The sequence below is a fragment of the Macaca nemestrina genome, chromosome 13 (genome assembly GCF_043159975.1).
Source record: "Macaca nemestrina isolate mMacNem1 chromosome 13, mMacNem.hap1, whole genome shotgun sequence".
Classification (NCBI taxonomy): Eukaryota; Metazoa; Chordata; class Mammalia; order Primates; family Cercopithecidae; genus Macaca; species Macaca nemestrina.
In genome coordinates, this window is record NC_092137.1 from 86,765,363 (window position 1) to 86,780,824 (window position 15,462).

At 43.0% G+C, this 15,462-nt stretch overlaps 2 protein-coding genes across 21 annotated transcripts in view; one reads left to right on the plus strand and one right to left on the minus strand.

The window, feature by feature from the left end:
- LOC105465398 (pentatricopeptide repeat domain 3) overlaps positions 1 to 1,183 on the plus strand; it is a 31,532-nt gene extending 30,349 nt beyond the window's left edge. Inside the window, exons 23-24 of one of the 2 annotated variants that reach the window (XM_011713847.3) lie at positions 17 to 175; positions 508 to 1,183. In XM_011713847.3, coding sequence (XP_011712149.1) covers positions 17 to 175; positions 508 to 598 — 250 coding nt within the window. In that variant the 3' untranslated portion in view covers positions 599 to 1,183. The remainder of the gene's footprint in view (positions 1 to 16; positions 176 to 507) is intronic. The other variant, XM_011713848.3, reaches the window with a different exon arrangement.
- A 5,742-nt stretch (positions 1,184 to 6,925) lies between these two features.
- LOC105465399 (inner membrane mitochondrial protein) overlaps positions 6,926 to 15,462 on the minus strand; it is a 52,781-nt gene continuing 44,244 nt past the window's right edge. For all 19 annotated transcript variants that reach the window (XM_011713856.2, XM_011713857.2, XM_011713851.2 and 16 more), the window contains 4 exons: positions 14,730 to 14,953; positions 11,455 to 11,586; positions 9,511 to 9,640; positions 6,926 to 7,876 (listed from right to left, as the gene is read on the minus strand). In XM_011713856.2, coding sequence (XP_011712158.2) covers positions 7,263 to 7,876; positions 9,511 to 9,640; positions 11,455 to 11,586; positions 14,730 to 14,953 — 1,100 coding nt within the window. In that variant the 3' untranslated portion in view covers positions 6,926 to 7,262. The remainder of the gene's footprint in view (positions 7,877 to 9,510; positions 9,641 to 11,454; positions 11,587 to 14,729; positions 14,954 to 15,462) is intronic.

Consider the following 15,462-nt stretch of genomic DNA (forward strand, 5'->3'; position numbering starts at 1 on the left):
TGCCTTTCTTTTACAGAAATGAGTTGCTGAATGAGTTTATGGACCATGCAAAAGCATCTAACAGCCCTTCCCAGGCCATTGAAGTAGTAAAGCTGGCAAGTGCCTTCAGCTTACCTAGTTGTGAGGGCCTCACTCAGAGAGTAATGACTGATTTTGCAATCAACCTGCAACAAAAGTAAGTGGGTCACCACGAAGGAAAGTTTGTAAAATGGTGCAGACCTTTCGTCCATCTGCCCATTCGAAATGTTCATAGCTTTCTATCCCCTGTATTTCCTTGCAGAAGGTCAGAATGTAGTAATTTAATGATGATTTCATTTGTCATGCAAGTCAGGAAGGCCTCTAGATTTGACTGTTAGAGTCTTTTTGTTCCTAATATACTTTAATGCAGCTGCAGGGTCCCTTTTTCTGCTTTCAAAACTGATAGGCTATAGGTGAGTGTCAGAGACACCAAGAACCCCAGCACCTAATTGAATTGCAGTGTAATCCTCCATTTTCTTTTCTTAACAGGGAAGCCCTAGGTAACCTAACTGCACTGACCAGTGACAGTGATACTGACAGCAGCAGTGACAGCGACAGTGACACCAGTGAAGGCAAATGAAAGTGGAGATTCAGGAGCAGCAATGGCCTCACCGTAGCTGCTGGAATCACACCTGAGAACTAAGATATGCTAATATTTAACACTGTTACAAAGAAGACAAGATAAAGATTTGGTGAATTTGTTACTGTGAGGCACAGTCAGTACACAGCCCAGTTCTGTAGATTTAAGCTCCTAATTTGCTACTTAATAACCATCTATTAATGCACTGTTAAAGGTTTAGCATTTAAGTAGCAACATTGCGGTTTTCAGACACATGGTGAGGTCCATGGCTCTTGTCATCAGGATAAGTCTGCACACCTACAGTGTCGGTGAGCTGACCTCATGCTGCCGTCCTCGTGCGATTGGCGTCTCCCTGCTGCTGGACTTCTGCCTTTGTTGGCCTGATGTGCTGCTGTGATGCTGGTCCTTCATCTTAGAAAGGTGTTCATGCAGTTCTATCACAGTTGGGGTTGGGTCAGTAGTTTCCCAATTTCAGGATATTTCGATGTCAGAAATAAGCCTCTTAGGAATGACTAAAACAAGATAATGGCAGTTTAGGCTGCACAACTGGTAAAATGACTATAAATAAATGTTGTAATTAATGTACACGTTTGCATTTTTGTTAATATAGCCATTGCCATAGTTTTCTAACTTGACCAGCCATGAATGTTTCATGTCTCCCTTTCTTTTTGTCTATAGCTGCTATAGCTGGTACCTATTTTAGTGGTTGAAATGAGAGCTAGTGGTGACAGAAGGATGCGGAATGTATTCTTGACGTCATTGTGTATTGCTGGTAATCAAGTTGGTAACGACTACTTCTAGCAGCTCTTACCACTGTGACTTAAATGGTCCTGGAAGGCAGTAAGTGGAGGTTTGCAGCATTCCTGCCTTCATGAGGGCTTCCCCCACCAGCCACTTTGCACATACCTGGCTCCTAGATTTACTTAGGTAGCCCGTGAGTTGTCCACATGAGAGCTTCATCTTTACCTTGCCAGAGTTGACAATTATGAGATGCTCTAGTCTACTAATACTTGTGTTCCCATCTGTCTGCCATCCTCTGAAGGCCAGGACCCAGTCACACATCCTTAGAAACCAAAGTATGGTTTGTGCTTTCTCTTAGGATGTCAGGTCTTAGGGCATTTAATTGAAGGAATCCCCCCCCAACCCCCGCAAAAAAAAGCTGATATAGTAACTAGCTACTTAAGCATCCATGGGTATTGCTCCGTATCAAAGCAGATTTGCAGGACAGAGAGGAAATTAGCCTCCAGTCTTGGTTTACAGCTTCCAAGGAGAACCTGGCCACCTGAAAGGTTAACTCAGTCCCTTCCTGTCTCTGGTTCATCAGCACCTGCAGATGCCTGACTCTTGTTAGCCTTACTATTCAATACAGTCCTTAGATTCATGGTATGCGTCTCCCTATCCAGGTGCCAATTCTGAATCACCATGTTGCTCTGCAGCTAGAGTTGATAGGAGAAAATCCATCTGGGAAGATGGCCCATGAATTTGTAGTGGACTTTTCAAAATGAGTGATTTGTTAGCTTGGTACTTTTAAATTTGTGGTACAGATACTCCAAACCCACACTCTGAGCAATTAACTGCCTTGAACTCAGAGAAAAATTAAGGCCTCACAGGATAAGTCTCCATTCTCTGTAAATGCTTATTTTATCATAGTCTTTAGCCTCTACTATCAGTAAAATGTTCTCTCTGGGTATGGTGACTCACACCTGTAATCAGCACTTTGGGAGGCAGAGGCAGGAGGATCACTTAGGTCCAGGAGTTTGAGACCAGCCTGGGCAATATAGTGAGACACCAGCTCTACAAAAAAAAAGCCAGACTGGCAGTATGCACCTGTGTCCCAGCTAATTGGGAGGGTGAGATGGGAGGATTGTTTGAGCCTAGGAGAGGGAGGTTGCAGTGAACCGTGATCGTACCACTGCACTCCAGCCTGGGCAACAGAGCAAGCCCCTGTCTTAGAGAAACCAGAATTTTGGAAGAGCAAATAGGGCCAAGTGCAGGGCTCATGCCTGTAATCCCAGCACTTCATGTGCCAATGTGGATCGCCTGAGCCCAGGAGTTTGAGACCAGCCTGGGTAACAGTGAGACCCCCCTCCCTACAAAAGATTTTAACAGTTGGGCGTAGTGGTGCATGCCTGTAATCCCAGCTCTCTGGAGACTGAGGTGGGGGGATTGTTTGAGCCTGGGAGGCTGAGGATGCAGTAGCCATGATTGCACCACTGCATTCCAGCCTGGTTGACGGAGCGACCCTTGTCTCCAAGAAAAAAAAAAAAAAAAAAACAAATGGGATTAAGGACTCTCATGGAATGGGGAGGGGAAAGGGAGTCTTAATATATGTGGAATAAACTTGCTCAGTGTTGTTGCCACAGAGTTACATTACCAATGTGTAGAAGTCAGAAATTGGACTTCTAGTTTGGTTCAAACATTTGAGGATTTGAGGATTGTCTTAAAATTATAGCCATCAAAGTATTCAAGAGGTTGGATGGCACTCGAAGATTCTACATGTCTAGAATCAAACTCAAATCTAGCACCTAGGTCTTAGTAAATGCTTAATGAATGCCACCAACTCTGCAAAGTATTCATTCGTTGATTTTGAGACCTTAGTCACGTTGCTACTACAAGTAGGGCATATGACCTCTTAAGAAGCAGAACTTCGAGAAGTCCTTACATAACCACAGTAAAGCAGACCCTCCCCTTTCAGCAACCTCAAAGCAAAAAAAAAAAACAAAAAAGCCCCCTAGTGAGCTGCTGTATAAACATTATGCCAAGCACTAGGCATAGAGGAAAAGATGTCAGATTGTACTGTCACTGGCTACGTACCTATAGTCTCTAAGATAGGGTAGCCTTTGTCTTTCAAAGTGCATTGCAATATAGATCTGTGCATAGATATATGCATTAAGTGTAGCAAATTGTGATGTAAATTTTTTACTGCTGGTCATGGTCAAAAAGATATGCTATGAAATTGAGTCACTAGGAGCATGGGTGTGTAAGGCAGGTTTTATAGAACCGTTTAGATTCAACATTAATGGCAGAGTGGCATTTTACTAAAAAAATGGGCGTATTTGGTTTGGGTGCTGTAAGGCAATTTGCTAGGACATGGGATAATCAGATTACACAAAATGTAGGCAGTGAACAAGTCTTCATCCTGGCCCAGAAAATAGCCTATTAAAAAATGCTGTCCAGGCCAGGCACAGTGGCTCATGCCTGTAATCCCAGCACTTCGGGAGGGTGGGGCTGGAGGATCGCTTGAGTTCAAGACCAGCCTGAGCAACATAGTGAGAACCCATCTCAAAAGAAAGAAAATGTCCAGCTGTGGACTTTCAGGATTCAGTACTGCTGGGGATCAAGCCCAAGAACGTTTTTCAGAGCTCTAAGATGCTTGAAAAGTAAGTGTCCAAGAGGAATAAAGGTCATGACAGAATTTACTCCCAGGACAATCTAAGTTCTGCACAAGTACCTGTGGTGTCTGTTCCCACAACAATGGCCCCTTCACAAGCTCTTGCCTCACAACCCCTGCAGAAGCCCTTCAACAAAACTGATAAGACTAGTGAAACCTACTCCTCACATGGGTAAGAGTTGCAGTGGGCAGGTGACCCTCCTTCCTGCCCCCATCCTTTGCTTCCTCAAGCTCCCCGCCAATCTCAGGGCCCATGGATACATCAATGGGAAGGAAGCCAGGGAAGAATAGACCTACAGTATAATGGGTGTGGTGACCACTGGACCTGATGAAGAGAATCTGCCTGACATTTAATAAGCCTTTTTATTTCCCTTCTGTGTTGAATCAAATGATCTGTTCTGCACTGAGCCAAGCAAGTTACTTTAAAACTGGTGGCACAACTCATTTGGGACTTGGAGACTGCTTTTATCCAGAATCTGTTAAGAGAGCAGGGGATTTAAATTAATACAAAGGAATATGAAGGTAGTGTGTCTTAAAGACTGTCTAAAATTAGGTGTTAGTTTGTTACATTATTAATTTTGAAATATTAAACAACATGAAAATGTTCAATCAGGATGCATGAGTTTTAAAATGTTGAACACTGTCCTACATCAGTGAGGAGGGAGGCAAGGTCATTTCAGACTAAAACAGATTGAGGATTAAACCAAGACAGAAGTGATGATTTGGCTTTTTATGATTTTTGCTGTGGCAGTGGCAGTCACGTGACTTTTCACTTGCAGTATAAATGAAAGGCTGAAGTGAAGCCGACCTGCCCTAAATGGCTCAGGGCTATATCCACCTCCCAGATAACCCTGGCCCTTGGAACTCCATCCCTTGAAGTAGCACTGAGAACCCAAGAGGCTCCGCTGCTTTTTGCACATAGTTATATCTCAGGAAGATTTTTAAGCATGAGGAAGGAAAATAAAGGCCTGGCCAAGCAGGGTCCCCTTTTCAGTATCATCTTGGTTCCTAATAAGCAATCAAGGAGGTGGGTGTGTTGGCTGGTAAAGGAACTACTAAGATTCAGAAGCCTGTAGTCTTCATTATTTTGATTTACAGGTTAAAATAAACCACTCGGCTGGGCGCGGTGGCTCACACCTGTAATCCCAGCACTTTGGGAGACTGGGGTGGGCAGATCATGAAGTTGGGAGTTCGAGACCAGCCTGGCCAACACAGTGAAACCCCATCTCTACTAAAAGCACAAAAAAATTAGCTGGGTGTGGTGGTGGGCAACTGTAATCCCAGCTGCTCGGGAGGCTGAGGCAGGAGAATTGCTTGAACCTGGGAGGCAGAGGTTGCAGTGAGCAGAGATTGTGCCACTGCACTCCAGCCCAGGTGACAGTGCGAGACTCTTGTCTCAAAAAATAATAATAAAAAATAAACCACTCAGTATTGCTGCTTCTAAGTTCAAACAGATAATCACATCTGAAGGAAGTTACTTCGGGGTTCCAAGATAAACTTAGATTTTCTTATAATCTATAATATTTTACATTATCTCATACAAGTAAAATAGAAATTATAAGCATTTCTAGTATGACAAATAGGGAAGTTTAGCTTTACAAGTAATGTATTTTGCAATTTTGTGCCATTCCAAAAGGAAAGACTGAATTTAGAACAGTCCTATTATCTCCTAATAAAAACTTAGTATCCCCCAGGTAGGTGTGCACAGAGTGCCTCTGCCTTTGAGATTAAGGGCATTAATCTCAGGAAGGAATACAAGGCATGTGTTCCAATCAGAAACTAGATGTATTTTGCTGAATTAAATAAATCCACTTAGGAGGGAATACAAGGACTATTGACAACATTAACACAAGCCAAAGGTGGACCAATATATCCCCAAAGCAAAGGACAAGGCCAGTGCCATACAGACACTAGAATGTAATTACCCAAATGCAGGGGCTGGCATACACCTACAGATGCAGACCCTGTCCCCTTTGTGATTGCAGGTGTGTTGCTCAGAAAAAAGTGCCGCCTCAATTTCTTTGTGAACACACAATGCCCAACAAAAAGCTGTAACTCTGGAGAAAGTTGACAATATTTTTATGTAGAGATGGTGGTCTTCATGGAGTAAAATAATTAGTGCTTATGCAATATGACAACTGTACTAATCTTTAGAAAGGTGAACTGAGAAAGTTCTCTGGGTTTTACAGCAATCTACATCAAATACACAACAAAACCATTTAATCTCTTCATTAAGATTTCAGGCTCCCCATCCCCACTTTGAAGGGATTCAGAGCCTGGGTACTAGGAAGAACTGAGCTCCGTTACCAGTGTTTTAGAACTGGGAGCTGTGACCCATACAGGGCCGCTGAATTAACTTGTGGGCAGACCAACATTTTAATAAGTCACTAGAACGATATATCCCCAATTACAGATACACTAGCACTTTGGCTTGTATATTACTCTTAGACTGAGCAGCAGGAATCAATTCACCAAAACCTTCAAAGCCAAAAAGCAGGCTGTGGACTTCTGGTGACGCAATTCACAGCCTGGAAACTCTGTGCGCCAGAAGTTCCTACTTCTGCTGTTGTTGTTTCTCCAGGAAATTTTCTGTACGTACAACAAACTAGAATTTTTTTTTTTGAGAGAGAGTTTTGCTCTTGTTGCCCAGGCTGGAGTGTGATGGCGCAATCTTGACTCACTGCAACCTCCACCTCCGTTCAAGTGATTCTTCTGCCTCAGCCTCCCAAGTAGCTGGGATTACAACAGGCATGCGCCACCACACCCGGCTTAATTGTGTATTTTTAGTAGAGACGGGTTTCTCCATGTTGGTCAGGCTGGTCTCGAACTCCCAACCTCAGGTGATCCACCCGCCTTAGCCTCCCAAAGTGCTGGGATTACAGGTGTGAGCCACTGCACCCGGCCAGAAATGTACATTTTGAAAACGGATAAGATACTCAGTTTTCATCTTGTTGCTTTATTCAGTTTGCTCCAAGGGCAAAATCAACAGTAGTAGAGATCACAAACATTATTTTGATTGGCCTCACAAGCCTCATCAGTAAAACCTGAAAAAACAGAAAAATGTTACACAAGTTGCAAAGAAAGCACTCCTGGAGTTCACTGACATGATAGCAAATGGAAAGAATATAAGTGCAACAGGTGTTAACATTTAGAACAGTACTTGTAAACCTGCTCATTTCTAGACAATTCTGGGACCCTTGTTGCGAACCCTTCATCTATCACTGCTGATTTCCTTTGACATGAAATACGACTTTACGAAAATCTTCCTAGACCTTACTCTGGCTGCACTTGAGTGGTTCCTATTCCTACGGCGCTGGCATACGCTGTCAGGATTTCCACTATCTGTTTCGTTTCTAGGGTCATTCGGGCTTCCTTCAGCCAGTCCTGTGCCACTCGTCTGGATTCCCCCTTCAGCTGATTGACAAACTTTGCTGCTAGCTCCAGATCACCATGCTCAATGCAATAGGAAGCATATGACAGTAATTTAAATGTGTTTATATCCTCAGGGCAGAGCTCCGGGGGCGGCTTCAGTTGCTGAGGCGGGAATAGGAGCAGGGACTGTAGGTAGGAGAGGAAGTACTGGTACAAGCTATTTCTGGTTTCATCAATCATTGCTACCCTTCGGGCCAGTTTTTGAACAGCATAGAAACGGGCTCTAAGGGTCTCTTCACTGTACACCCCACGGGTCAGGGACTCTGGAGGGATAGCTGCGGTTAAAGCTTGGGTAAATTCGTTATCAGAACAGTTGGCTTTGATGGCCTCAACTGCACTACCCAGCGGGACAGTAGGTGTTTCTGCAGATGAGGTCTTCATGCTGTACTTTAATGCCTCCACTGAAAGCCAGAGTTGGTGGGCTTTTCTAGCTTCCTCTTCGGCAACTGCGTGACCTACAAAGAAAAAAAGGCAAAGCCAAACATTTTTCTCTCCATCTGATGACATACATCCACAGAACTGATGCACATTCAACAAGCTACATCTACACATGTGGAAGATGAGGCCAGAAAGAGTTTCTTACCACCCCACCCCCACCACTTATTTCTGGTGTCTTTTCCTCGCTGGCCTCTTCATATCAATCAGGCAGTAAGGCATGACATGATTTTATGGGGACTTGTTTTCACTAAAGTCATGGAGAAAACAGGGAGGATATACAGGCACAAGCACAACTAAGTCTCCCTTGCCTCTTCCTGTGACACCCAGGACAATGCTAGGTCAAAGAGTACACAGAAGTCATTCACATGTGCATGCTATCTAATCCACATATTTTTACCTTTAATAGTTGAGAAAGAAACATACTATTTAAATTAGGCTAAGACTTACGCTAAGGCCATCAGAAATCTTCTGCAAAAAAAAAATGAGAGACTTCAGGGCCAGGCACAACGGCTCACGCCTGTAATCCCAGCACTTTGGGAGCCAAGGTGGGTGGATCACTTGTGGTCAGGAGTTCAGGACTAGCCTGGCCAAGATGGTGAAACCCTGTGTCTACTAAAAACACAAAACCTGGCCGGGCGCGGTGGCTCAAGCCTGTAATCCCAACATTTTGGGAGGCCGAGACGGGCGGATCACGAGGTCAGGAGATCGAGACCATCCTGGCTAACACGGTGAAACCCCGTCTCTACTAAAAATACAAAAAATTAGCTGGGCGAGGTGGCGGGCGCCTGTAGTCCCAGCTACTCGGGAGGCTGAGGCAGGAGAACGGCGTAAACCCGGGAGGCGGAGCTTGCAGTGAACCGAGATCTGGCCACTGCACTCCAGCCTGGGCGATAGAGCGAGATTCCGTCTCAAAAAAAAAAAAAAAAAAAAAGTACAAAACCTTGCCAGGCGTGGTGGCACGCACCTGTATCCCCAGCTACTCAGGAGGCTGAGGCAGGAGAATCGCTTGAACCCAGGAGGCAGAGGCTGCAGTGAGTCGAGATCACACCACTGCACTCTACCCTGGGCAACAGAGCAAGACTCTGTCTCAAAAAAAAAAAGAAATGGGAGACTTCAAATGAACTTAACAGACTACTGGATCTTGAAATTCCATGAGTATTGAATTTATTTTTATTGTTATGTGACAAAAAAAGATTCCACAACATCCTAAAAAACCTAAAAACAGTTATTAACACCCTCATTGTCAGGACATTTCTTTCAATGTGGCACATGGAGGCCTCAGCATAAATACTGTCCATTTGGTAGTTGGACTTGGCAAATCACTTCCTCCAGATAACCCACCAAGCCTGCAGAAGGCAAGCATGGGACCACACTGACCCCTAGCCCTTACCACCCAGGCACATGAGACATAGCCAAAGGGTACTGGGTAAATAGCCTTATAAATGGTGATTTTGTGTTTGTCATACAAGGTATAAAATTTCTAGTTATATAGATTTTGTCATTACTTTTAATGGCAAAAACTGCAATTAAGTAGAGTGATTAGTATTTTTATGTCCTGATGTCAATACATGTACCCCATTTTCGCTATAAAATTATTTTAATAAATTATGCTGAGAGAAATTATCTGTAAGATAACATAGCTTATGCTTACTCTGAACAGCCTGTTCGATTCCTCTGAGTCTGGCATAGGCAGTGTTTATATCCAGAGTAAAGCTGTCAACTTGCTCTTGACTGAGACGACGAAACTGTAATTCTTGTTCAGAGAGTTTCTCAGACAGGTTCTGAAATAAAAATAGTTCCAGAAAAAAGTGATACTCAATGCATGTCATGTAACTGTGTAATCTTCCAGCAATTACTTGCTGAAGCAAAGAGGGCCTTACGGTTGTCACGAAATTCCTACATTTTGTGTAAAGAAAGTTTCAAAAATGTCTGACTCATATATATATATATATATATTTTTTTTTAGATGGAATCTTGCTCTATTGCCAGGCTGGAGTGCAGTGGTGCAATCTCGACTCACTGCAACCTCCGCCTCCGGGGTTCAAGTGATTCTCCTGCCTCAGCCTTCCAAGTAGCTGGGATTACAGGCACGTGCCACCATGCCCAGCTAATTTTTGTATTTTTAGTAGAGACGGTTTTCACCATGTTGGCCAGGATGGTCTCGATCTCTTGACTTCGTGATCCGCCTGCCTCGGCCTACCAAAAAGTTGGGATTACAGGCGTGAGCCACCATGCCCGGCTGATGATGTACATAATTCTTTACAAATTTACTGATGGAACCTAATATTTATTTTTAATTTTTTTTTTGAGACGGAGTCTTGCTCTGTCGCCCAGGCTGGAGTGCAGTGGCTGGATCTCAGCTCACTGCAAGCTCCGCCTCCCGGGTTTATGCCCTTCTCCTGCCTCAGCCTCCCGAGTAGCTGGGACTACAGGCACCCACCACCGCGCCCGGCTAATTTTTTGTATTTTTTAGTAGAGACGGGGTTTCGCCGTGTTAGCCATGATGGTCTCGATCTCCTGACCTCGTGATCCGCCCGTCTCGGCCTCCCAAAGTGCTGGGATTACAGGCTTGAGCCACCGCGCCCGGCCGGAACCTAATATTAGAGGAAGCATACCAAGAGAAGAGAGAAGGCTGTTAAAGTAAGAAACAAACTGCCAACTGTATTTTATTTTTGAGACACAATCTTGCTCTGTCACCCAGGCTGGAGTACAGTGGCACAACCTCAGCTCACTGCAACCTCCACCTCCCAGATTCAAACGATTCTCATGCCTCAGCCTCCAGAGCAGCTGGGATTACAGGCATGCACCACCATGCCCAGCTAATTTTTGTATTTTTAATAGAGACAGGGTTTCGCCATGTTGGTCAGGCTGGTCTCGAACTCTTGGCCTCAAGTGACCCACCCACCTCAGCCTCCCAAATTGCTGGGATTATAGGTGTGAGCCACTGTGCTCAGCCACAAATTGTCAGCCTTAGAAAGTAAAGTAGCTGTACTGCAAACCTAAACGTAGTAATTAAATTCTATTCCAATAACATGTATTTAAGAGCTTATCCATTAATTTTTCTCAGAAAAATATCCATCAAATAGAATTTAAAATACCTTTTCATATTGACATACATTGCAATTCTCTGGAAGATTTTACTTAGAAAACCTCAATATCTTCTTGCAAGACAAAGTAACAAGTTAATATTACTGTAAATGATTTCTTGAACAGAAATTATAATTATGGGCATCCTGATAATTTACTGGGATTTCAAAACCTAACTTCTCTGGGAAATTACCTCAGTTACAAAAATCTAAGCACTACCACGCCATCTATAGGAGGAAGATGCACATGTCAAATATTACCGTCTGCATTCCTGAAATCCCCTTTACCACCTCTCCTTAAAGCTCTGAAGATTCCAAATGACTAGAATATATATTTTAAAAACACATCTGATCATGAACACACAGGTACACCATTATGTAAAAAGAAGCAGTTTTGTAGACATACAAGGAGATTTCCAATTCTTCGACATCCTCAGAGTACATTAAAAGGAGAGTCTGTTAATCCTGTCAGGAAGCGGGGAGTGGCTGAAGGGAGTCCAGGTCCTCACCTGCTCAAATTCAGACTTCAGTTCCTGTTCTTGTACCCTAAGGACATCTCGCAAGTGATCAGTGTGGGCAGCTGCCTGTCGGCGAAGCTGGGTTCTCATTTCATTCTCCATGGCATCTCTGACTTCCTCTATCTGTGAAACCAAACATAATAATTATTAGTTTTCAATTCTCCACATATACTTTTAGGAAAACAGAAAGCCCACTATCAACCATGACAAGAGCGGCTTTCATATCCTGAACCCCTCTAATGTGCTGGGCATGTGTACACTTCTACTTCTTATATGAAACAGAAAGCTAAACCCTGGAAGGTGACTCAAACAAGATCACACAGCTGTGGCAAAAACCAGATTTCAAACAAAGGTCTCTATCACCCCCAAATTTGTGGTTTTTTCCACGTCACCAGGCTGCCTCTCATATAAAACACTCATTTCCTGAATCACATGCTCCTCTGAGAAATAACTAAATCCAGGATATGAAAAAAAGTAGCTATACACTTGGGATCAAATGTAGCTTTACTACAATCATCTGTGTGACCTTGGGGAAACGATTTATCTTTTCAAATCTCCGCTTTCTCATCTGTGAGTAATAATACCTACTTGGAAGAATCATTAAGAAAATTAGTAAGTATCTGGGAGTTATTGAACACAGTTTCTTCTAAACAAAGAAAACTGTTTATTTTTAAAGGAATTTAAATTCAACATGGGCCAAATAAAACAAAAAATATACCTTGCCTAACAAATAGCCGTAAGTCACTTTACAATTACTTAACACTGATTACCTGAAATTCAGAACTTATTTTTTCTCAGAAACAATATAATAAATCAACGAATCCATTCAGTCAGTGCGTAAGTATTTATGAAGTGCCAGCCCTGTGTTCCAGGCAGTGCCTACTATCTGTATGGATCCAATGGTGCTTAGGGCAGACGAACTTCTTGCTCTCACACAGTGTGTACCTCAATGGAGGCAGCAGACAGTAAACAAGTAAACAAAACAGACATCTCAGATTGTGACACATATTTCTACGTATAACTTTGAGCAGGCAAGGACCTGTTGTGAAGCATCAACACCCCTTCAACCTCCTTTTCCCCCACCTTACATTTAAAATAAACAGGGCAACATAACAGAAAGTAATACAAAGGCTCTACTTTGGACTGAAGGGATAGGAAATCTCAGTCTTGCTAAGAAGGTGACATTTAGGCTTAAAACTTAAGCTTAGAGCTCAAGGTTTAAACAGAGGAGACAAAACAATGTACCAGGCAGAGAAAACATAAAGGTCCCAAGATGAAAGATATAGTCAAGATACAGACAAAAAATACCAGGGTGCCTGGAGCAGTGAAATGGCTCATGGCATGCAGCGTTCAAGAAGCCTTTTGGGTATTGGTTAAGAATTTGGAATTATATTAAATGAAATGGGTAGTCCATGAAGGATTTCCAGCAGTGTAGTTAGTGTCTGATTCGACTATGTTTTATTTGCCTGCGTAAACAGACACAGAAAGAAGGGTATGAAGAAAGGGGAAATTGGCTGGGCGTGGTGGCTCACACCTGTAATCCCAGCACTTTGGTGTTTAAATTCCTTGGGGTAGGCCGTGCATGGTGCCTCATGTCTGTAATCCTGGTGCCATGGGAGGCCGAGGCAGGTGGATCACTTGAGGTCAGGAGTTCGAGGCCAGCCTGGCCAACATGGCAAAACCCTGTCTCTACTAAAAATACAAAAATTAGCCACGTGTGGTGGCATGCGTCTGTAAGTCTAGCTACTCAGGAGTCTGAGAGGCATGAGAATCGCTTGAACCTGAGAGACAGAAGTCGCAATGAGCCAAGATTGCACTACTGCACTCTACCCTGGGCCACAAAGACAGAGTCTGTCTCCAAAAAAAAAAAGAAAGAAAAAATAGTGGAAGCTATTAAGATGACAGTTTGGGCTAAGGTGGTAGTAATAGAGTGGACAGATTTGGGATTTATGCTGGATGCAGAACTGGTAGGATCTGTGGGGCGACTGAATATGAATTGATGGAGGAACAACGAAGCATGATTTGGGCTTGAATAACTGAGTAGTTTGTTCAACTCAGTTTATTTAGAGAGAAAAAAGCTGAGGGGCTGGAAGACAATTTGGAGAGAATAAAGAAATCTGTTTGGAACACGATAAGCATTAAATGACTACTGAAAATCCAACTGGAGATACCAGGTAGGCTGCTGGATAGGAACCTGAAGCCAAGGCAGAGGTCAGAGCTGGAGATAGAAATTTATCAGGTATAGATGGTATTTAAACTTCCAAGCCACGGGACTCAACAAGAACACTTAGAGACAGTTTAGATGAAGAAAAGGTTTCAGAACTAATGCCAGGCATGCCACTATTTGAGAGGCTGAGCAGAATAGGAGGTTAAGGAGTGGCCAGCAAGGTAGGAGAAAGGCCAGAAGAGTATGGTGTCAGGGAGCCTAGGGAAGAAATAGTTTCAAGAAGGAGGGAGTGGCCAACAGTACTGCTAAGAAGACACAAAGGTGGGATGAGTAGTTAGGTTCCCAAATCAGCCTGTGGACACCTATTTAATAAATGGTGTGCCCAGATAGAGGGCTAAAGAAGGTATTTCACCTGGTTTTTAACCACCAACCACTTAATAATACTTGCAGGGAAAAATATACTCAGACTCCAACAAAGATTCATTCAGCACTGCTTTAAGGGACAGAGGCCCAGCTCCACTGGAAAGATGAGCTAGATAATCCTGGATACCAGTAGCTTATTACCTTCTTACACTTCTGTATCTGCTCAACATAAAGGAACTCTGCTTGATCACTCCTTTCCTAGAAGTTCTCATGAGGAGAATGAGGACCTAAGCTCCACTCTAAAGGTCAGTTAGCATGACTTATATTCAATATCCTAAAGCCAATGACTGTCAGTATTTTTTTTCTTTCTTTTTTTTTTTGAGACAATCTTGCTCCATTGCCCAAGCTGGAGTGGCACAATCTCAGCTCACTGCAACCTCCACCTCCCTAGTTCAAATGGTTCTCCTGCCTCAGATTTTCGAGTTGCTGGGATTACAGGTGCGAGCCACCACACCTGGCTAATTTTTCTATTTTTAGAAGAGACAGGGGTTTCACCATATTGGCCAGGCCAGTCTCAAACTCCTGACCACAAGTGATCCACCCACCTCGGCCTCCCAAAGTGCTGGGATTACAGGCATGAACCACTGCACCCGGCTGAGCCAGTATTATTTCTAGAAGTAAACAATCAAGTTAGAGTCACTTTAAAATGTTAGGCAACAATTCTCATTTCTTTTACCTTTCTGTCCTGTTCAGCCTGTATTTCACTTCTGTGATGTTCTAATGCTTTTGCTACTGCAGAGTCAAATGCCCGCTTTTCTTCCAGCTTTTGTTTCTCCAAGGCTAACGTGATGTGCTGCTTTTCAGTGGCCTTCTGTTCTGCCAGCTCTCTGTTCAGCTGATCGATTCGACGATGTGCATGAGCAATCAGGGAGTTCAGATCATCAGTAGAGAGCTTGTCAGCTAAGCAAAAGAACATGTTAAAATTCTAATGATGTCACTGAAATTATACCTCATTACAAGGTAATCTGCATCAACTGACTGTAATTTAAGAGCAGTAAACAAACGTAAAACTTAGCTAACACGAAAAGAGATTTAGATTCCCCAGTTCAATCAGAAATTAGCTAGTGCCCAATAAGATATTTTCAGCCCCTGGCAAAATTCAGGTACCCTTCAGATAATCAGTTGTTTTCCAGGAACCCTCTTTTAATCTGAACTAATTATAAATAGACTTTCTACTTTACTGTAACTTTGTCTTTAAAGACAAAACTTACATATACAATCACTTCTATATTTTCTTTCAGGCGTAACTATGATTAGTTACAACAGGCATCCAATTGAAGATTCTTTTCTGCTAAAACTAAAAATCAAATTCAAATTCTCTCAGACTTTTCCTTAAGTTTTTTTTACTTTTCTTAAACGCATATGATATAGATTAAACCCCAACACAGCAACCAGAGCTGTCCATCAGA